Source organism: Hippichthys cyanospilos, chromosome 7 (assembly GCF_059441005.1).
Source record: "Hippichthys cyanospilos isolate Australia breed blue-spotted pipefish chromosome 7, RoL_Hcya_1.0, whole genome shotgun sequence".
NCBI classification, from domain to species: Eukaryota; Metazoa; Chordata; class Actinopteri; order Syngnathiformes; family Syngnathidae; genus Hippichthys; species Hippichthys cyanospilos.
Window position 1 is genome coordinate 15,514,200 of NC_142375.1, and position 15,813 is coordinate 15,530,012.

At 38.6% G+C, this 15,813-nt stretch overlaps 1 protein-coding gene across 2 annotated transcripts; it reads right to left on the reverse strand.

Moving 5' to 3' along the window:
* Positions 1–6,293: 6,293 nt before the first annotated feature.
* Positions 6,294–12,162, reverse strand: LOC148421238 (fibroblast growth factor 20-like). Of its 2 annotated transcripts, none has more exons than XM_088419561.1 (3): positions 11,459–12,162; positions 9,443–9,546; positions 6,294–7,422 (listed from the first exon to the last, which is right to left on the reverse strand). In XM_088419561.1, exons 1-3 carry the CDS (start codon positions 11,760–11,762, stop codon positions 7,180–7,182), a joined length of 651 nt encoding a protein of 216 aa, XP_088275687.1. In that variant the 5' UTR covers positions 11,763–12,162; the 3' UTR covers positions 6,294–7,179. The 2 variants fall into 2 exon arrangements, with proteins under 2 accessions (XP_088275687.1, XP_088275686.1); XM_088419560.1 differs by having other exon boundaries at positions 6,294–7,425.
* Positions 12,163–15,813: the final 3,651 nt, after the last annotated feature.

A 15,813-nucleotide genomic window follows, 5' to 3' on the forward strand; every position in this document is an offset into this window, starting at 1 on the left:
ATACACATTTTTTTTTTACAAAACAAGTTATGGTTTCAATATACAATGGGTTTTGTACAATACATTTTAGTGTAAATCATTTTAGTCTAGATGATTTTTTGGCCCAATTTAAACAGCAAAAAATTCAGTCCATGTGGATTTTTCTCAGGAACGCATGAAAACATAGACGGAACAAAAAAGGGGCTTTAATTCGATTTTCATTTTATGGTGGACCTAAGAATCCCATGTGCCATCCGAATTAACATAACATTTAGTAGAAAAAAAAGTCCAAGGGATCTTACTCAAATCACAGCGGAGGACCTGAGTCAGCAAAGCCAGTTAGTATTGATTCCAAAATGGACATAATCAATTCAACTCCAATTGAATTCACATCAAGTCAAGGGAACTGGCATTTCAACAACAGCAGACGCGTTCTGCTCTTTTGCCACTGATGCTCTGTTGGAAACACATTTGTCATGTCAAGACCTTCAGGGGAATTCCTGATGAATATTCAATAAAAATCTATTCTTTCCTTCTCCCCTGCTAATTCCACGGCACCGCAGCTCTCATGCTAGATCTTGTTGCACATCAGTGAAAGGTTGGCGCAGTGCAGATAAGTCACCTGGGGTGCCACTGGATTTTCATGATGACTCAAACTAGATGGATTGTGCAGGCACACAGATGACCATGAAATGTTGTTCTATTGATTCATTAATTTAGTGGTGTGTGAAGGTGTAAGACTCGTGTTTGGTTAACATCAAGACTGGGTGATAATATTGATAAATTGGTGTATTGCATTGTGAAACAACACAATATGTGTATCGTAATACGATGTTCAATTTCCATTACATTGCATCCTAATTTTGTGACGCCATATTTTTGTAATTATAACAAAATATTTGATAGTAACAAAGTATTCGATAAATGAATTATAGCTATCAATTTCCTCTTGGTTTTATCTTCTATCACATAAAAAAGGAAAAAAAGACGGAAGCAGAAAAAGGAGAAGGCTGAGCATTAATGGTGGGGAAATTCATAAGTCATAAAAATTATCCTGCACAAATCTCTTTTGCTTCACATACTTTGTTTTTTTTTTTTTCTGACTCCTCACACAGTACAGAGAGGAGTGTTTGGCAGTCTTTGCTGAGGTCGATAAAGCTTGGCGAATGATCTATTGACATAGTGGAGCGTGTGAGAGATGAGTTCAATACACTTCAATTTAGCTTCACTCGCTTTAATTACTTCCACTCAGTTTGAGAGGCAGAGAGAGAGCGACAGAGGGAGAGGAGTGTGTGCATGTGATTGTGTATGTGGGTAGAATAGGCCAAAATAATCTTGGTTAAGTGAATGTGGACAGTCAAATTAGTTCACATTTAGATTGCACTAAATGTTAAACGCTCTTAATCTATTTTTTGACCTCCATATTATCTTGTCTTTTCTGCCTTGTTGCATATATTTAATTATGATGTATATATTTAATAATTGATTTTTGTTTTTGGTGTTATGTTGATAAACGTTTTTTTATGTCTTTGCTTTGCCTACCCTGCCAATAGGTGTGATTGTAAATGTGAGTGGTTGACAAGACTAGGCCTGCCTAATTTAATATCTTTCAAAGTGTGAAGGGCGTTATTAAAGGTGTGGATAGTAGTCACTCTTGGGTATCACAGGAGTCATGAGAGGTCAAATCATTTGTTAGTCAAAATTTGTATATCTGTTGTGCGCATTGGGCGAGAGTTCTGTTTTGTCTGAGTTCACCACAGCTGAGTCACTCGCACCATTAATCTCACGCACAGAGAGGCGATGAATGACACGGCGTGTGTGATGTTGCATGTGTGCGCACGTGTGTTGTCGACCGCAGGAAGATGGCCTGTATGGGTGCTGCCTTTTGGAGATATGTACCAGCAGGGATCACCTCCACACCTGCCTGCCTTCTGACAAAAACAAAACCCCTCACCCATCTCATGCACAAAAACACATACAGTATGCTCTTTCATACAAACATCTTGTCATTGAAAGGACCGTGTCGGAAATGTGTTGACAGCTCTGAACGTTGGTCACGAAAGTGACCATTTTACCTTATATAGTGGTCTGGGAGGATTTATTGGATTATTTACTTCACCATAAGCAAGCGTGAGACATTTTGTCTCAGTAGCAGCTTGGTCATATTGAAGAGAGGCAATTGTTTGTTTTAAAGTGGATTTCGCCTTTAAATCTCAACGGGACATATTATGGGAAAATGACTTTTTAATTGCTTGAATGCTAAAAAAAAAAAAACCTTAAGTACCTGCCTACCACATGTCTAATTACGCACCAAAATAAATCTTTTGTGAGAGGCCTATTTTCAGAAATGTGTCTGTGCGTGAAGTTTGGAATTTTGCCGGATTGTGTTTCTCCGCCCATGACCTGGTTTGACCATTTATTAATTCTTTTTTTTTTTGTTTCCACACCTGATACACCACAAAGTTGTTCAACTGAGTTTGTCAAAATATTGCGATGCCTATTGCTGCTAGAATATATACAGCAGCTTTGTCGAGTGGCATAGCCCGGTCTCATCCAGTTGACAATTCAAATGACAAATCATTGGAAATGATGTAAAAATCTAACAATGTAGGAAACTCTAACCTTTTTGCAATAATGTGTTCCCTTGGATATATTTTTTCCAACCAAGTACGACTTATCAATGCAAGTCATTTTTTAATCTTCTTTTTTTTTTTAACCTAAAACAACTGCTGTGCCACCCATGCCTGATCTAATAAGCCTTTCAACTGCATATATAATGGTATCTCCAGGCTTATTGTATGCAGATACCCCAGAAGATAGCTGGTGTAACATAATTTGTGGTATTTCTGGCACATCTGGAAATTGCGTAATTAATGACAATGCACATACGGATAAAAATGAAAAAAAAAATGAAGGCATACAACATTATATAAATGACTTGTTATAATAAATTGCGCTATGTTCCAATATTCTTTTAATTTGAAAAGAAAAATGTACTGTTCCTGTCTTACCATCCATCCAGCCATTTTCTAGAGCCGCTTATCCTCACATGGGTCGCAGCCTCACAGGCTTGCTGGTGCCTATCCCAGCTGACTTTGGGCAGCAGGCGGGGGACACTCTGAACGGGTTGCCAGCCAGTTGCAGGCCAATTGCAGATACAAACAACCATTCATGGACCTAATCACAACTAAGGACAATTTAGTATGTCCTCTACACCTGCCATGCATGTTTTTGGAGCGTGGGAGGAAGCCGCAGAGAATCCATGCATGCACGGGGAGAACATGCAAACTCCACACAGGGCTGTAGCTGGATTTGAACTCAGGTCCCTTAACTGTGAGCTCTGAATTGTCTGCATGTATACCCAGGGGCACTCGCACCCTTTTGTTTAGGAGACATGACACATGCTTTCCATATACAGTACAATTATATTGCAAATGAATCACAGTGCATGAGAATTAGAAAGATTTAAAGTTACTTCACCACCCCAAATCATGCCAAGCACCAAAACCCAATAATCATCCATATGGTTCTTTTTAAAACATTTCTAAATTTTCTTTCCCTTCATGATTGCTAGCCACCCCAATCCAATATGGAAGATCTAACCATTTGATGGAAAACCCCACAGAGGACTGTGCCACAAAAAATCAGGGGGAAGAGGCACGGTGCTGCACGCTCACACACATGCTCTTGCGCACACACGCACACAAGCCCTCACACATCAATCAGACATGCCTCTGGTCAGGAGAACCCCTGGCTTACCTTCACACAGATTCACAGATCTTGCACACGTACACACACATACGCACATACACACACACACACACACACACACACACACACACACACATATATATATATATATATATATATATATATATATATATATATATATATATATATATATATATGAATATACATGAATCTATGCAGTCATTTTGACTCGCATGCCTACCCCTTCTCAGCACACGCACACACACACACGCACACACACCCACACACACACACACACACACACACACTTCAAAGAAAGATTGCTGCATGACAGGCTGCAACACTTCGAACCCACATGCAGCATTACTGTTGGTAATTCCTCCTCTCACAAAGCCACCTGTTTCTTGCAAATCTTCAAGCAATTCCTTTCTCGCTCCAACCTGGTTTGAACAGCAACGCACACTAACACACGCATGCTGGTACTTTCTGAGGTGCTCTCATTCACTGCGAACCCCTATCAGAGGATTACATCCAATCTGACTCTTTTCTGAACTGGACACAATGTTTTCCTTGCTTCCATGGAAAGGTATTCTATTTAACTCGTATATTAATTGTATTCTTTTGGCAAATACACAAAATCATAAACTTAGTGGAACACAGATGCTGCACAACTACGGGTATTTACGCAAAATGAACATGAGCTGCATCGCGAGGAAAAGGATAAACAACTGCTTCTAGCGCAGCCATGTTATACTAGCGCTGTGTTCATTGACCACTCACAATGTGGGAAATCTGATAAACGCTTAAATTGACCAGCTACAAATATATAACTTACGTACATGAACTCAAGAAAATATAAAAGAGTTTAGGAAGATGAGCTTTATTCTGTTTTGCTGTAGTTTTTACATTGTTGCCTGAGTGCTGGTGCGTCTTATACGCAATAACATAGAAAATACCAGAATATGACCCCAAAAATAAGGTTGCATCCTATACACACATCTTATATCTGAGGAATTACGGAATTGCGTGCCAGAAAACTCACAATTAGCAGAATTGTGTGGGAGTGACCTGCACTTGACCACACTCATGATAAAATGTGGGGAAATTTTGTGTCTCGTCAGTACACATCTCCCTAATAGTTCAGAGGTTCGGTGCTCAAATCTCTACTCAGTCCTTCTTATGTGGGGTTTGCAAGTTCTCACTTGTGTGGGTTATCTCTGCATGGGTACTCTAGCTTCCTCCTACATTCCAAAAGCATGCATGTTAGGTTCATTGAACACTTTAAATACGTACTTCAATGTGAGCGGATATGACTGTTATTGGATATGAGGCTTGTGGTTTTCTGCCAAAGATTCCAATTGCTGTACAGTGCCTCTCTGCTTCAGCTAATTCATGACTATTATGGGTGCTAGCACTATCAAACTTTTTCACTGGGAACACAACTAATGTTGTGTAAGGTCCAACAGTTATTTTTAACTCAATTAGTGGTGCAGAATCCAAAACTGATTTCAGTTTTTCTCAATCATGTCTCCACATGCAAGGTCCCCCCCCCCCCAAAAAAAAAAAAAAAAAAGATCGATTTAATAGCTAGATTCAACACACATTCAAGGGCAAACATTTGATTGACTTTGGGACATCATTACTGACACAATCACTCTGTGCTCACTTTGCATTCATCCTGAGTTGTTCCAAGAAGAGGGGGTGACTCACCTGTAGGTAAGCAGGTGAAGAGAGAAATAAAGGAATGATGAAGGGGAGGATGAAAGACTGCTACATGGCATCCGGCCTACCAGTCACTTGATAATGGTACTGAATGTTTGTAGAAGTGCAAACTGTCTCTACACACCGATGACTTCATGTTGTTTCTCCTTTTCTCCTCAACACTTGCATCAATGTGTAGTTGGCTTCCATCAACCGCTTAATACCTGACATCCTTTCTTTTTATTGTTGCTCCTCAAATCCAGTTTCACATCCTGCTAAATGGGAACATGACTATAAATGAGATAAGAATCCATTTGTTTTCAAAATACAACATGGTTGCATTTGAAATGACACTGTGACATCGGTGTTTGTCACAAGACAGTTTCCAATTCAGTAGATTGTTGCAAACAAATCATACAAACCAACCACAACATGAAACCTATTACTGTTTTATTGCGTCTTTTTTTGTGACCTTTACCAAGGCAACAATAGAGTTGGCCCACTGCCCTTATGAATATAAATTGACACCTGCTTCTGATAATAAAATGGAGAAAATAAAACCCATATCAAGAATCTCATTCTATTTAATGTGATGGGCAGAGACACACCTTTGTCTTTTTAATACGTCTGTAGTTTAATTAGGCCCTTAACTGTGTAGTTTGGTGTCTGCCAATTGAATTACTATTTCTATAACTATACATTTTTAAATTTGTTTTAATATGGAGAGCAAATAGCTCAGTTTTTGTTTTGAAGATAAACAATCTTTTTAAAAAGCTCTATATTTCACAGGGAAAACTAAGTAATTTTTACTGAACATATTGAGACTCATGCTTATCATTGCACCAAAATACATTTAGGTAGATGAATACAGTGTATTGAAATGACACAAATTACAACAGCAGTGGAAGATGTTGAATTTTATTTTGTTACACCTGTAAAAATATATTCTTAAAATAAATAAATATAGGAAATAAATATACTGTTTCTCCCTTGATTTAGAACCTCATAAATAAAAGTATAATCTGTTTACAGGTCTGTAATTTTTCTATGTCCAATCTGTGCTCATTGCTTGACTGTAATCAGTGAGGAGAACAGTACATTTCCTTCACCGGGTCATCATATGAGAGTTCAGAGCAGAACACAGCCACCACAAAAGTCCACAGAAATTCACCTTTGTCTTCTCTGTCTTATTCCTCATTCTCATGTTCAGTGCATCAGCAATAAGAACCTTTTAGATGGCTTCAGCTCCCTTCTACAGCGCAAACGTGGCTGTTTTCCAGTGCATAAAACTACCCTTTTCTGTAAACCAGCCATAATGTGGGCTATACGTTTTAGCAAGTGGTTTACTTAGCAGCCTCAGTAATGTATAGCATGAAAGAAAGGATCCCGTGATGAAACAGGAAAGCAACAGAATAAAAAAAATCTGCTTGTTTAATCTCAACTCGCCTTGGTTCACTTAAACATGCAGATTTGGACAAGCGAATCGAATGGAAAGTTAAAGAAAATCCATCCTGGCTGCTCATACCACTGCATATGCCGATAACAAGATAATATATGGAGCGTTGTGTTTCTGTTGCATTATACCAGATGTTCCCTGATGCTTTTCTGGCAAACTCTCTTGCAAAGTGGTTCGGAGATGGTTCCTATCCTTCCAGCATAGCAGCAAATGGGAGTCTGTATCTGATGCATTTCATTTGATCCCTTTGGAATCAATGATACCCCTCAAACGGGGGAAAGAATCAGATGTACACCTTTAAGTCTTTTTTTTCTGTCCCGCGTTGTTTGGCCTCAGCTCTGTCCAAGTATATCTTTGTACAGTTCCGGTACTCTGTCTGGATCTACAGGCCTTGGTAGGAAGTGTGTGAACCTTTGATGTCGCCTCGATCTTGTTCCATCCCGTGGTGTACCGTCTTTATTCAGAGCGACAAAGTAAAATGCTCCTTTTGCTCCATGCCTGTAAATGTTGGATGAGTAGGTGTTGTACCAGTTCTCTTCAAACTGCTCCCGTAAAACACTTTCTGCTGATAGCTTCTGCTGCAAAACCCAAAGAAACGTTATGGTCAACAGTCTAGAATGTGACACCAGTTGGTAAAGGGTAGCTCATCAAAAGAAATGGCTAGGACGAAAATAAAATGTTGAAAAAGTAAATCATGTATTATAATAACAGGTCATTGATAAAATCAGAAGATGAACCAATGAATCTAGTCTACACTTTACAAACATTGGCTAACATTCAATGCACAGAAAATTGAAATTGGAAGAGGGGCAAAAAAGTCACAAAAGTCAAAAAAGTTGATGCAACTTCAATAGAAATGTATTCAATGTAGTAAAAAAAACTTATAGATTACTAACTATGGTAGCACAGAATGTCCTTAACAAGACAGTTTTTTTTTTTGTGATCAGATCAATGCTGTCATCCATCACTCAACAAATTATAACATTACGACCAATCCAGATCTTGCATAAAAATGCAAAATTTCCGGCCAATCCAATCCAATCCAACCCAACAGATCATATACATACAGTACAGACCAAAGGTTTAGATACACCTCATTTGATGTTTTTAAAGTAATGATGGCCACTCATTTTTCTTTCTAGCTAATTGGTTCTTGGCATAATATGAATTTAGGGTTAGGGTTAGAATGCAGGAATATGCAAAGTACTAATCAGAACAAAGGTTAGCTATTTAAAAAAATATCTATCTATCTATCTATCTATCTATCTATCTATCTATCTATCTATCTATCTATCTATCTATCTATCTATCTATCTATCTATCTATCTATCTATCTATCTATCTATCTATCTATCTATCTATCTGTCTGTCTGTCTGTCTGTCTGTCTGTCTGTCTATATGTGTGTATAAAACATGTTTTCATATATTTTACCTATATATTTTACCTATTTTTTGGGGTATGTAACTCAACGTGTTCATTCATGATTTTGATGCCTTCAAGTGAGATTCTACAAATGGTCATAAAAATTAAAAAAATGTATTGAATGACAAGGCGTGTACATATTTTGGGACTGTACATATACAGTTATTGGTGTGTAAAACTGATTTGTTAATCTCCGGTGTCTGAAACGATGTCATCTCTCCAGTTAGCGTGCAGAAAACAGTGCCCATAGACACTAAAGTGTGATATGCTCAGTTGGTCCTCATAGAATACACACAGACTGGACACCGCTGGGATGTGGAATTCCACTGCCCACATTTGATACCGTTTAAACTGAGTTACTTTTAAAGCCAATGTCATTTTCTGACCATGTTCGGATTCTCTCTGGTTCCTGTCTTTGATGGGAATTTGCCAACAAATTCAATAAGGCAAAGGGGCTCTACTCTTGTTTTCATAGTCACATCAATGAAGTGACTTCAACATTTTTCCAGAGGAGAGTGGAGAGCCTGGGTCGCTTGGATGAGTACAGGTATGCTGGATTTATTGACTTAATCATAATTTTCTCAACAAAATTACAGACAGTCCTAAGTGAAGACTACACTTGTCCTTCTTGTCAGCTGTCTTAAGAAAGGCATTAGCTAGGAATCGTGTACCATGATTATGTGTCTTGTTCTGATGGCTTTATCAGTGGTGGCTGAGGATTTTTATGGCACGGGTTCGGGTCTCAGCTGGAGTAAATTTGTGTTTGCGTTTGGCTTTTTAAAATGATTGAAATGCCTTCCTCAAAACGAATGTCAACTTATAATTTAGTTGAAAGTCAACTGTATTTTTGCGGCACTGCACAAGAAAGACATTTGTTAGAAAGTGCTGTCCATAAAACCAACAATAACATTCTAATAATGCAATCATAAATAATTGAAATGTTAGCTTCTAATTAGGGTATACTACAACTCCCTTGATGTACAGCAGGTGCAGTTTCATTCCTGCTTGCTCTGCACTGTGCAAAAAAGACAACCGCCACTAATAATAAGAAAATGGAAATAATTTATATACTGTATATTTTAATATTGACCCACGGCAATATTTCATTTGCACCATAAATGAGGTAACTGTCACATTTCAGTTACTGGAGACATAGCCTAAAATATACTCACCGATCCATACAGTTCTCCTTTGCTGTTCATAGAGAGGTAAAGGCCACTGTCCACACCTCTGATGCTCACCAGCCCCACAGCCAGACTGATAAACTCCAAAATACCTGTGCAAACATTATAGCACATTAATAAGCATGCAGTGTTCTTCTAAAGGAACAGTAAAAATATAATTTGATCCATTTCCTCCCAAACTGCTAGCTAAACCAGATAAGTGAATCTTTTATAGCTACGCTACAGTAACTTGGATACGGCTGTGAAAAGTGAGGTTAGATGTCTGGAATGGCCTCTGGCATAAAGTCACATTTGGATCTCAGGCAGAATGAATCAAGAGCCAGAAGTGTCACTACCTCAGATCTGCAAAATAAATCTTAAGCAGCCCACTTTGATGTGCACCATAAAGCTTTTGATCATCTTCATAAATCAGGACATAATAAAAAGATTTAAATCAATGTGCAAACAAAACACCTGCATTCTCTGCATACAAAGTTCTTTTTGCGCTATTGACACATGGCTTTTAAAGTTTGGAAACATACTTGCCTGCTGCCTAAGTCAAACAGTTAGTGCAGCCTATTATTCAGCCCTATGTGATACAAATGGACTCTTATGGAACCCCATTACTGTCAAGTGTAGCTCAATATGTTGCAGAAGCTGTGGTAAAATGTATTATAAGTACTTCGATATGCAAGAGGTGCCATGGATAAATGTATAGGTCCAGCCACTCCATTAGGAACACTTGCACAACCTATGTAGATTCAATCTTTGAGCCATCAATTTTCTCAACCACCTCACAGCTCTTGTGTGGAGTTTATATGCTCTCCGTAGGCCTGGTGTGTGTTTTCTTTGGATACTGCAGGTTTGTGAAACACCCTATGAATTGTCCCTAATTGTAAATGTGAATGTTGAAATGTACCCTGTGATTGGCGGGTGACCGATCCAGGCTGTACCTTGTCTCTCTTTTCAGGCTTACTTGTGACAAGGGCTGTCACAATCTATCATGATCAAATATTTTTAGATTCAATTAATCGAATAATCTGATGCGATATTTTATTCATTCAAGTGTATTTCACAACCAGATTTTTCTCTGTGAATACTGCTCATTAATCAGCTATAGTTGTTTGTTTGGTATTGTTCAGTGTTAAACTATAAGAGAATTAATGTTAAACTCAACAATCAATTGGAAAATTTCTGTCACTGGTTAAAGACGAAAGAAAGATGTTTGCTTGATGTTCTTATTTTGGAGCACAATAACAGTCGAAAATCAAATGATCTGAACAATTTTAACAATGGTTTTAAATGATTACTTAAAAATTAAAACAGTTATCAATTAATTTGGAAATTGATTAGTTGCCAATTAATATTAACACCTCTAATTGTAAACCTAATGAGGAACATGTGGTATGGAAAAGGATTGATAGATTGGTTGCAATAAAGTAGAATTGCACTGCATCCCACTTAGAGCTGTTTCCAAAATTCGGTTGGGTAACCCAAATTGTCAATCCACAATGCAGTGCAATTCCACACACCATAACAAACACACTGTTTATGTATGTAATATTGCATAATATCAATAGATGGCACACACGGTCATAATATACGACATGTTTGGTGGTTTTAAGTTAGGTTAAATGCTAGTGCAAAAATAAATTACTCTCATCACTTGTGGTAGTGGCCTATGCATGTGTTTCACTCATACACCAAAATAATGATGATACTTGTAGGGTGAGAAGTGAGAAGTTGTTATCAACAGGACATGGCTTTGGAAGCGGAGAGTCAAGGTTCAAATCTGCTTGCAGACAGAATATAACAACTGAAATGACATAGGGATGCTAATCTGCTTTCTGTCTCTTGTCGAGGTGCCCTTGAGCCAGTTTCCCCTTGACATCTCTCCTTGCATGCATGTCTGCATGTGTGATTTTGTTCTGTGGTGTGCAAAATTATAAGAAAAGTTCGTCCCCCCCCCTCGAGATATTAAATTTAGTAAGATGAATTAAAATAATGACAACAAACATTCCGCACCAAATCTGCTGTGGTCCTCTCTGGTGCCCCGCACGGTGCCATCGGGGTGGATCTCCAGATGGAAGCCGGTCCTGCAGTACAGCTGTCGCCGCCTCAGTATACCCTTTAGATGGCTGAGGTCCGCTAAGCTCCGGGAAAGTCGTTCCGACGACATCAGGTGCTCCTGCGGCTGTTGCTGCATGAGTCCGCTGACACTGTTGTAATCCACTGCGCCCGCCGGGCTGAGAAGGAAATGCGCGCCACCCGCGGAGCCAAAGCTGTCCAGAAATCCGTTGAAGATCCCCACCTCAGCTGCTGCCCCCATCACAGTACCAACGAAACGATACGGTATACAAGATCCGGTGGAGATCCGTAAAGCTTCTTAGAGCAAAAGATAAAAGTTGTAGCGCAGTCAATCAGCACCTCGTGGAGCTGATGCGAGCAGACATCGCGCTTTGCACAACCGGGTCCGGTCGCTGCGCTGCAGTTAATCAGAGCATCATCATCACCATCATCATCCTCATCATCATCTCAGCAGTGCGCTGCCTCTCCTCGGGATACTCCTCTTTACTCCGATGCACGTTGGAAGGTTTCCTTTCTCTCTTTCTCTCCCTCCTTTCTAATTCACCTTCTACTTTTTATTTATGCACAGTCTGCTGCTCTATCCAGCGACAGAAAGGAAAGCACAAGAGGCAGCAGCAGCTTACGCCTTTATAATGCACTCAGGATAGACATTCGCCCCGAGTGATCTTTTATGCTAATGAGCCTTGATCTCCTCCTTTATGGCGCATTTCTGTACTGCCCCTCAAAGACAGCCCATTCACTCGCCACTGACTGATGTGCGCTTTCGCGGCTTTAGAAAGGTTTATTCAATGACTTCAAAATCGAGATTCGTTCATGACAAAAATACATACGTATTTTTGCAAATCGTTTATGGGGATAGCAGGGGGTCCCTGATAAACCAATCGGGCGTTTGTACACGTGTGCAGCAACCTTAGTGTGAGGAACAAACATTGCGAGAAAGTTTGCGTGTGCCAAACAGCATGAAAGTGATCTTGCGATTACCTTAAACGCTTTACAACCCAATGAAGGCACGCCCCCCGTGTCGAAATGGCTCAGGTGCAGGGACAAGGAGAAGGAAAGCCCCTGTTTGCGTAATTTTCGCAGACGACTGCTGATTTATTGCCCCCGCGTTTTATGTAAGCACATTTACAAGGCCCGTATACAGGCGCAAAGTCGCGCGCGCGCACACACACACACACCACACACTTACACACACACACACCTGTGCAAACGACATCACTTGACTGTCAATCCCTTCATTGATCTTTCGAGGGATCTTTGAACAGTACAGGAGCACATACATCCTTAATTGTGGTCTGAATAGAGCAAATCAAAGACTCAAAAACTTCAAAAGATGTTGTAAGAGGATCAGGTGAAAACAAGCTGGAGTGGGGAAATACCTGTTTGAACTGCAGACCTCCAAAATACCCCGACATATGACACCAAGATTTGTAACGCGTGCAGTCAGAATTGCTGGTTCTAATAGAACAAAATGAGTTACTGTTGGACTCCATTGTAACTGTTTTCAGCCAAATTGCTACATATTGACAAATGAAATGTTACATCATATATATAATAAAAAATATATATTCTTTTCATTCTTAAATAAAAAAAAACACTCTTAAATAATCACAATCTGAAAGGTCAGAAAATATCTCAAGGAAGGAAGACAGGATACTATCAGAAAACAATTTATGGTTGCACAATAATAAAACAAACATTCCCCAACAATTCAAACATTTATCTGAATCAGGAAAAGTAAATGAAGGCAAGCTAATTTTCACTGATGTAGAGGAAATAGGATAGAAGCAGTCTATTAATTTGGGTTGGGAAACAAAACAAGAAAACAAACACTATTTAAGGCTTATATTTAAAAGGAAAATAGTCCTGATTCTATTATCTTATTCATTGCCATTGATGACCATTAAAGTCAAAGATTCATTATAAATGGGCTGGCAGTGAATGAGTTTTTGAGATACTACATTGATAATAAGGGATTGAAATCTCACGCTGCAAAAAGTGCAATTTTTGTTGTTTAAAGCAAAAAAAAAATAAAAAAATAAAATCTGCCGGGGTAAGGATTAAGAATTTTTTTCATGACTATAGAAAACCTTCTCTAAAACGAATGGTTTTAAAAACAGTCTAGGTGCAAAAACAAGTCAGAGATTTTTAATTGAAGCAAAATGCAAATCAAATTTAAGCAAATAGCTCTCAATATTGTATTGGGCAAAATTGGAGAAAATAATTTCTTATTTTAAATGGTAAATGGACTTGCACTAATACAACACGTTTGTACCTTGGGTACTCAAGGCACTTTACATAGACTACTCATTCTTCATTCTTCCAAATCTCAGCTTGATGCAAGGTTTCACTATGGCTGTGAGCAATGTCGTATAACATGTTATTAATAGTATAATGCATAGTTCCATTTCTTGTTTAACACTAACATTGCATTCTTTCATCACACACTCCATCTTTGTTCGTTGGAATTATTTTTGTTTCGACCAGAAGCCCAAGTTCCAGCTATATATTGCATTGATTTGGGTGGCCATACATACACACACATACATACACAGCTGCCCCCCTCCCTGGGGAGTTGCATTGATGAATGACTTGAAGGTAAGGTAGCTTGTGCTTTTGTGTGTGTCTGAGTGTGGGTGTGTGTCCATATGTGTGTGCCTCTGTGATCACTGAGCAGATCGTTTTGCACTCTGTCTATTCCTTCAAAAAAAGCCAAAGGGCAGAGCCGTTGTGGGACGACTATTATTTTATTTAGACTGTACAGGTATGTGTTTCAGAACACACATATAAACATTCTTCATCATGCTTTCCCTTGATTCATTACTATTTATGACCACAAAATATCTTTACCCCCAAAGGATCGATCAGCTTCACCCTCAGGCTGATCAGATCCTGATATATTAGATATTGATCTGGTCACAATGAAGATGTCAACTACACATTTCCACATGAGATGCAAAGTGAATTGTTCCCATGGCCATGTGACTATCCTTGATGTTTTCTCAGGTTACTGCATCCTTAATAGCATTGGGAAGGGTGAAGTCAACCATGTAGGAACTATTTCTGTATGTGGGAGGTGCATAGAAGAACCCCCCAGGGTAGTAGCCCCCACAACAACCTCCTACACAATGAAATGACTAATATAATGGCTGAATAAGATAATAACTGAATAACCTTAAAGGTTAATGATGTGAATTGTTGTCATATTTGTGTGACTGAACTCAACTGTTTGGAAATTTAGCTTTTAATAATCCTCTGTAATGTAAAGTCAGTATTATTTTTGCGCAATATATGATTTTATCGCATTTACTATTTAACTGTCCACCCCCACACCTCCATTTCACTATTAACTCATTCAATTGCAAATATGTATTTTTATGTATCTTTCAAGAATCTGGACATTCCATCCCTGAGTATCTATCTATCTATCTATCTATCTATCTATCTATCTATCTATCTATCTATCTATCTATCTATCTATCTATCTATCTATCTATCTATCTATCTATCTATCTATCTATCTATCCATCCATCCATCCATCCATCCATCCATCCATCCATCCATCCATCCATCCATCCATCCATCCATCCATCCACCTATCTATCTATCTATCTATCTATCTATCTATCTATCTATCTATCTATCTATCTATCTATCTATCTATCTATCTATCTATCTATCTATCTATCTATCTATCTATCTATCTATCTATCCATCCATCCATCCATCCATCCATCCATCCATCCATCCATCCATCCATCCATCCATCCATCTATCTATCTATCTATCTATCTATCTATCTATCTATCTATCTATCTATCTATCTATCTATCTATCTATCTAATATTTTATACTGTATAATTTAGCTAATCTTTCAGATCAATGGCACAATGTTATTTCATGATTTATTTGATGTTTACAATACATCACTTTAACCACAGTAAGGGTTGGGGATAACAGTTTTGCAAAAACGTATAAATGTCTCTCAGGAGTAGATGCTAGCTGTTAAAATATATGTTATTGCTGACCAAGAGGACAAACTTACCTAAGTTAATAAGTACAGATTTGTTTGTATCTATTATCAGCTGGCCTAGGCACCAGCCAGCCTGCAACCCTTGTGAGGATAAGCAGCTACAGAAAATGGATGGACGGATGCATGGATGGATGGATGGATGGATGTCTTATTTTAATCATATACATAACAGGGTTGGTTGCTTGAATCCATCCATTTTTTAGAGACGCTTATTATTTGAAATCTCATGTAAAGTTCCCACAAGGGACAGCAATAAAA

Bases quoted from the DNA above. Each gene is read 5' to 3' on its own strand.
- LOC148421238 (XM_088419560.1), bottom strand. From the start codon at position 11,762: ATGGGGGCAGCAGCTGAGGTGGGGATCTTCAACGGATTTCTGGACAGC. The intron at 9,547-11,458 runs GTGCGGAATGTT...ATGTTTGCACAG, and splicing joins AGAGGACCACAGCAGATTTG to GTATTTTGGAGTTTATCAGT. The intron at 7,426-9,442 runs GTGAGTATATTT...TGGGTTTTGCAG, and splicing joins AAGGAGAACTGTATGGATCG to CAGAAGCTATCAGCAGAAAG.